The 7,968-nt window shown below is 33.4% G+C and overlaps 1 protein-coding gene across 1 annotated transcript; it reads left to right on the top strand.

The window, feature by feature from the left end:
- The first annotated feature begins 285 nt into the window (after positions 1-285).
- Positions 286-7,756, top strand: LOC143231558 (thyroid hormone receptor beta-like). The gene is made up of 2 exons (XM_076466077.1): positions 286-738; positions 6,299-7,756. Exons 1-2 carry the CDS (start codon positions 669-671, stop codon positions 7,528-7,530), a joined length of 1,302 nt encoding a protein of 433 aa, XP_076322192.1. The 5' UTR covers positions 286-668; the 3' UTR covers positions 7,531-7,756.
- Positions 7,757-7,968: the final 212 nt, after the last annotated feature.

The following is a 7,968-nucleotide window of genomic DNA, read 5'->3' as shown; positions in this document are numbered from 1 at the left end:
TTTGAGCTACAGATAGGCATGAAGGTGGGTTTCTTCGGGTAGATTCCTTTGAAGGACAGCCGGTAAGGCATACGGCCTTTGCCAGTGGCATTATCCAACCACTCTACAGGAAATCGTTTCTTCGTCCAGGTCTACCTGTTCATTGGTGAGCATCTCACTAAAACTGTTGAAAATTACTTTAAAGTGATAGACATGATAATACGACTTCCGGAGAAACGGAAGACTCAAGTGCTATTGGTAACTTGAAATAACGAGATAGCGTCATTCAACATCAGTATTGGACGGATTTACATACGTAGATAAATCATAATGAAGATTATTACAATAGAAGAATTTTGTAGGTCATTTGGCGAATCTGTGGACAGGACATGTCTTATTTATTCTCACGAACATTTTTTGTTGGCTTATATTAACTCATTTGACAATCTTTCACGGCGTGGTTTCCACACTTGTGTCTTGGTCATCGCTGAGAGAAAAGGCAGAATTTAATAGAGAGAAGTCAAACTGTTAAGTGGGCCTATGGAAACATCTATATCACAAGAATACGCATGTACCTACCAAAAGCAGGAGCTACCGGGTAAAAACATATAATTAATCTACCTTTCACCTTCAAACCAGCTTTTCTGTCTCTCTTATTTTCTTCGGCCCTAAATAGCTTGTTGGTCTTAATGTCATCAGTTCATCCATGGTCTTTTCTTGAGGCCCGTAAATGGGTGTACCGTCTTCCTTTTTATCAAGGTAAGTTAAAAAACAGAATTACGTGTTTATGTTAAAGTTTATGAGAGTAATGCCTGTATATTTGTGTAAGTATTTTATTTTAGACATATGTGAAGTTATTCAGTTGATGCCTATTCAAAATGTTTTGTTTGCTTGGTTTGAATTTTGCGCAAAGCTAGAAAAGGGAAATTTGCGCTTGCCGTTCTTAATTTAGCAGAGTAGGACCACAGGGAAGTCAATTCCACCCATCACAAACTCTGGAGCCGCTCTTCTACCATAGAATATTGGGGCTGACAGAGCAAGCATGTTTCATGTGACGAGGATTGCGAGTCGAGTGCCCTAACTATCTGGCCAAGTTGGACCCTATTAAAAGTGTTCATATTAATTTTATTTTGTTTCAACTCATACAGTTTACAAGGTAATCGTATGAGATCAACTGTATCCATTAAACTACCATTCTCACAAACGTTTGTGTTTTACAATTCTCAAAAAATTATTATTTTAAAATATGCTGGTCGAGAGTTAACCATTTTCATGTCTGTCGCTACATAATGAATGAAACAGTTACATTCTCTTTCAGCTGTATACCCTGAAAAATTATTTCACTGTACTATTCACTTACGAAAAATAATGATAAATATAGACGTTTAGTCTATAATGAATTTACGTCAGACTAATCACCACCTTGGAAACACACAAATATATTTTACATGACTTAAAATAATAGAGTAAAAGTATTTACCCATTCTTTTCCATTTTACTTTTACACTTAATTTTAGTATTTGTTTAACTTATTAAAAATAATAGAATTTAACACCAATGAACAACTGGGCTGGGTGTACATGATGGTTAAGTGTTTCGGATTGTGAAGATAAGAGTTCGTGGATCGCGTTTTGATACCGAAAAAAAGACGTTTTAGGACGTGAATTGGTTATCGGGGTAAAGGACAAATCCTACTATCTGATAATATAAAAGCTGCCCAAGTGCTAGGAGTGAGTGATATTGACTATCTTATTTCACGCCTGTCAGTCCACAGATAGGTTTGGCGATGTAAGAGAACCTATTTATACTTTTGCACAAAACTTCTGAAAAAAAATGCTGTTAATCACAGATTACTATTCAACATGTGTGTTTTTGTCACGAAAAATATAAAATACTAAACCGATTGTGCTATATTTTGTGTTAGATGAACGGTCGAATACGACAGTATAATCTGTCGTTGAAGTCTCGATATTATCTCTGGAGACAGAAATATCATGGAATGATAGGAAAAGCTAGACTAATGCTTAACTTCTTCACTTAGATTTTTTGCAAAATAATAAATAGAATCTCGGAAAACGAATCAGCCGAGTCAGAGTATATAAAGCTTGCAGATACTACAAAGTAGTTTAGTCTGACATAAAACAAACAACAACAGTATGTGTTAGCACACATTCTGTACACAAATACACATTCTCGTTTTATTATAATTTGTAATTCCATACATTGCGGTGACAGCAAAATGCTAACAAGTTTTACTCTCAATGTCATTTTGTTTATCAACTACCAGACAAACTTTACAACAAACAAGAAACACTTGAAATTCTTTTAGTCAGAATTAGAGTAGATTAATATATGAGACCTCCCCTCCCGTTTTATAAGCTATTTTATTATGCGCCAGGAATACCAAGAGGGTGGAACACGTATACTCGTTCATTTTTATTACTGTCGAGGATTTCTATCAGCTTACCTTCAAACTGAATTTTTTTTATGCAGGATTTGAGTAGATTTATTTATTAGATCTTGGGCGTGATCATATACATCACTCGAAAGAATTTGACCTTCTGAGTTCAAAACTGTAATTAGACCTGAAATTGTTCAAGAGGTGTTGGAGCTACAAGCTAATAGTTTGTACCTAAAAAAATCAAAACAATAAAACGACACGCACACATACAAAACAACGACCTTAGATTTGTTCTAGGAATTATTACGCCGCAACTAACAATTATCATTATCATTATCGTTCTGTGTTAAGTTTCTTTCGCCATGTTGCGATCGTTATGTGTAAGTTAGGATAACTTATAACATAGTTAGCTCGTTCAAACTGTCCAGTTGTAGCTTTTATCCGTTCTGAACAGTTTAAATGTCTGTATTTGAACTACGTGTACATCATGAACAAATCGTTTCGTTGCTGGAATTGTATGACGATAACAATTCTAACGTAGAATTAACTGTACATAAATACATATGTTCACAACGTCTTAACACAACCTTTAGTAGAAATTAATAAATGCCCTATCATTTGTCTTTCTATTATTGCCCCTGGTGGATCAGCGATAAACGTGAGGGGTAAAATCGCTAAAGGTCAGATTTCGATACTCGTGGTAAGCAGGATATAGATAGCCAATTGTCCTTTCTGCTTAATAGCGAACAGTCCATCTTTTCTTTGTTTTTACTGCTAGCTATTGAAAATTATTCTCCCAATGACTGATGAGTCAATTAAATTTCAAATTATTAGCTTAAGTCACAGCACTTGAATGAACTAGTCTACTGATCAATATAAAGGAAAATTAAAATAAAAAACTATTATTAGTTTATATGAAACAAGAATGATACAGAAAGTGTTTAAAAACAAGGCCATATAAAATAACAATGATGAAGTGGTATCTCAAAAGTTAACCAAACACTCGCTTTTATGAGAACCCGCTGGTAACGTTATTAGAAACTTACTGTCAATGTTCAATAGAATTTAAAATATTACACTATACTCCATCAAACAAAATCGTGAGTTTATGGTAAAACTAAGTTAAACATTCAGTCTTGATCTAGTCTATCAGTACAGGACGGTAACTTATGTATGATATGTTTATCAAACTTGGCTACGAATTCTGGTCCTAAAGAATGAAATGTAGTCACATGCAAATGAATAAGAAAAGACTATATAATACAATTGAACCTTCCAGTGCCACAGCAGTATGTTAGGTAGAAATCTGGTTTCGATACACGTAATGGATAGAGTGCAGATAACCCATTGTGTAGTTTGTGCTTACCTTCAAAGTGCTTATGTGATCCAATAGCAACGATAACTAGCTGTTAGGTTACAAAGTTTCGGTTTATAAACGAGCAAGAATTACTTATACCATTTTTGTTTTGGAATAAAGAATTGAACTTCAACAGTAGAAATGTGAGCTTTTGTTGCTGACAAGTTTAGAATTCAAGATGATTTAAAGAACAAATTTAGTGCAAGATGTCTTCCTTTATCTGCCGATCTGATTAGTTCATATGATAGTGAACAAATTACGTTTCGTATTACTGAGGAGGTCATTTATTTTCCATTTTATTCTAAGATGTTAGTTACCTTTGTTCAAAATAGAAGTATTTCTGGCTCATAACATATCATTTTGAGTGTCATTTCCCAAAATGACATATTGATATGTTAGTTGTTGCATTACAAACACATGTTTTTAGTTAGCCACATTTTCATGGTATAGTAGATTTCTCTTACATAGCATATGCACTTTGCTCACAATAGACTTTCATACATTTTTGTTCGTACAGGACTGTGTGGATGATATGTCAAGGTTTAGTTTGTTAGTAACATTATTTTCATTGTTAAATGGACTTTGGAGAAAGATTGTTAGCAATGTGGTAGTAGTACGTTTAGTATGTCTGAGCAGAAGCGTTTATTGCATGTTTATTATTATGAATTAATAGAAGACTTTAAGTACATTTTATCAGAACTTTTGTTTAATCTGTCTTATATTTTTTATTTGCGACATAATATCTTTTTGCTAAAACTTATTGTGATAAATGAACAGCGCTGAGTCCTACTTTGTCTTTATTTCTATTCCTTTTGCTATGACTACTTTGACGGAGTATGCAGAAAATCTATAATTTTGATAGATTTTCTTTGAAGATAAAGAACTACAGAAAACTGAGTACCTAATATTAAAATGATTTTGAATATGCAGATTAGCATGTGGAAAATCAGAACTGATACAAAGTCACGATGTAATAGCCCTTTCTTTTGATTTAAAGCAAGTGAGATTCTACGAACGCAAAGATTAATGACTGTGCCTTCCACTCGTCATTGACAATAACACACTACATAATCAAGTCACTTGCGCGCAAATTGCTTCTATGACATATTTATTTAACTGTCACACAACTTAAGCATGTGGAGAATTTAACAAGTACTCATGCTATTTCATACGAAGACATATTTATGTATTTCTGTGCGATATAACCGTAGAAACAGGTGATAGAAAACCTTTGCTCCTCACACGGAAAGTAATAAGGTGGAGAGCTGAGCTTTACGACAGAGCCATTTACAATAAATAATAAACAGTAAGCTTGCAGAGCTGTTGTCAAGATATACGAATTTGATATAGAATATGACCGAAAGTGGTGACATGGCCTCTAACAACGTGGTTAGGTTCTCAAATCATTTTGGTATAACATTTCCAACCTCTGTATTTTTGAGCTGTTGTTGTTTTATCTTCTTTTTTTTTTTTTATCAAATCACGAAATATTTCAAGGTTTGAATTTTTCTTTAATTACCTAGCGTGTGAAAACTGATTGTTGTCATTGTCTAACCCATATATATATATATATATTTATTCAATCGACATAAAATTAGTTATTTATTGGATCAAGATTGTCAAAAATACTTTTTCTTCACGCTTGGGTAATGGAACCAAACTACTATTTTATATGAAGTTACAATATATTGAACAGTTAGTGAGACGAGAAAGCAAGCAATCCTTGTCGAAAAGTTAAATACAAAGAGATCCTAACAAGAATCACATAATACTTAACAAACCCAAACACTAACTGCTGTTAGTGGTAATATTTCTAAAATTACAAGTGGTAACATAAAGAACAAATAATACAAAGAAACTACATAATATTTGCTGCAAGTTGTACCATGCGTGTATAGGATTATTGTATCGTGCAATCTACGAACACTGTTGTACTAAAAAATCCAATTCATTACTAAACCTAGCATATAGTAGATGTGTAATTAAAAGTACTTATCATGATCCACAGAGACCTAATGTAACAATATAGTTCCTCCGTTGTTCCCAATTACTTTAATAGGTGTCTGTTAACTTATGAATAGGGATTCAGAGGAACAGACAAACAAATTCATAATCACACATCATGTGTTAATATGCGATTCCATGTTTTTGTTGTTGCTGTTTTTTTTTTAAATACAAAAGTTTCAGACTGTCATTATGTACAAGCTTACCGCACAACAGTTTTCCAGTTATTTTTTCAACCTTTATTTTTGTTTCATATTATAGCTACCTACGTCTGTAACCTCCATGATTAGTATATCGGCTCTTGTGATATTTATCAATTAAGTTTTAATTTGACTGACCTAACTTTCAAATGTCAAGTTTTTCACATCTTTTGATAAATAAATAAAACATGTTTATATAACATAAGATATAGGGATGTTAATGGAGCATTATGTAAAACAAATGAGTTTGTAAATTTAAGCATATTAACTTACTTTTAGCAAATAATACAATACACTACATCTATAAAGCCACGCATTTGAATAATATTCATTACTTTACTGTTTCATTTTTATTAGGAATTAGCATTCATTCAAATGGCTGTTCTATTTTAACCAAACCAAATTGGCCGTCTTCGATGTCAACAAGACAACCAAAGTTCTGTAAAGTATGTGGTGACAAAGCTAAAAGTTACCATTTTGGGGGTCTCTCTTGCGATAGTTGCAAAGCTTTCTTCAGACGTTCAGTTCAAAGTACAGGCTACAAGAACTTTCAATGTCCCTACAAGCGCACTTGTGAAATCACCATCAGTTCCAGAAAGTGTTGCCAGTTTTGTAGGTTCCACAAATGTGTGGCCATCGGGATGGAGAAGAGCTGGGTCATGACAGAAGAGGAACGTCTACATATCTTAAAAGTTCGCACTGCAAAGCGACAACACCAGCAAGACACTAACCTTGAGCCTGAAAAAATACATAAGATGGACTATTATCCAGAAATTAACAACATCCACAATTTTTTAACAAAAGATGACATCCAATGTATAGAGTCTATTATGAACTCATATCAGGTGAGTTATATGACAATAGCTTTTAACAGTAGCTTATGTAACAATGCTTATGATCGAAGCCAGATAGAAATACTAGATATGTTTTTAACTGTCATCAAACAGTTTGCACATTTTGCTCAGCAACTCTGTTCTTTTTCCGTTATTCCTCGATATGATCAAGAAATCTTGCTACGGACCGGTGTAATGGAATTGTGTTTTTTACGTGGTGCATACGTGTTTAATGAAACTCACATGTGTTGGCCGGATCATCAGAGAATGTTTTGTAAAGCTTCTCCTACACTTTTAGCAGAGGACTTGAGAAAATTGGTAACAACAGAACTTTTTGAGAAACACATGAAATTCATCGATGGAGTTAAAGAGTTACAAATTGATGAACCAGCACTAATGATCTTGCTAGTAACAGTCTTGTTGTCTTCAGATAGACCTGGGCTTAAAAGTGTGGATTTAGTCGCAAGAGAGCAAGAAAAGTATTGCGTTTTGCTTAAAAACTATATGATATGGCGATATGGAGCCAGCAGAGCATCAGTTCTTTATCCTAAACTGTTCTTAAAGCTTCCAAACCTAAGAGAACTCACTGACGCTCATAGTGATTACTACTTAAGACTAAATAAGTTGGAAGCTCAAGAGATTCAAAGGCGTTTATTTTGTACAAAAATGGAGTCGCTGACGCCTGAAGAGAACTCGTTAAACATTTTCTCAAGAAGAGATTTTAAGAAAGACAAAAAGACGGAGTTTTTTTCATGACTTTTTAGCAGACTTGGATTCTTTCTCTTATGTTTGTATTGAGGATGAAACTAGTTCTAATGGTTCTGATAAGTGTTCTTGCCCATCACAAAAAACAAGCTCATAGTGAGTGGTTTGAAATCTGAACGATTTCTTTTTCTTTGCACTTGAATATTATGTAGAAGTATTGTTTTTTTGTTTTGTTTCGTACAAAGCTTTAGCTATATCATTAATATTTTAATTTTGGCCAAAGAACTTTGAATTAAATTTCTCCTTCCTAGTATCTTTAATAATTTTTTTCCTAATTTATCTTGTGTGCAGTCAATATATAATGCCATTACTTCAGCCATTAATTTTCAAAATTTACATAGTTGAATATGTAATAATAGAAAATATTTTTTCTGTCTGATATTACATTGAAAAAATTGTGATTATTTTATCGTCTAGTCTAAGTATTTC

This window comes from Tachypleus tridentatus, chromosome 11, assembly GCF_004210375.1.
Source record: "Tachypleus tridentatus isolate NWPU-2018 chromosome 11, ASM421037v1, whole genome shotgun sequence".
NCBI classification, from domain to species: Eukaryota; Metazoa; Arthropoda; class Merostomata; order Xiphosura; family Limulidae; genus Tachypleus; species Tachypleus tridentatus.
Note: the sequence above shows the minus strand (reverse complement) of the source record. Positions and strands in the feature narration are given on the sequence as shown.

What these genes read in the sequence shown, in the direction of transcription:
- LOC143231558 (XM_076466077.1), top strand. Translation starts at nt 669, where the DNA reads ATGTCATCAGTTCATCCATGGTCTTTTCTTGAGGCCCGTAAATGGGTG. An exon ending in CCGTCTTCCTTTTTATCAAG is followed by an intron (nt 739 to 6,298) that starts GTAAGTTAAAAA and finishes CATTTTTATTAG; the next exon opens with GAATTAGCATTCATTCAAAT.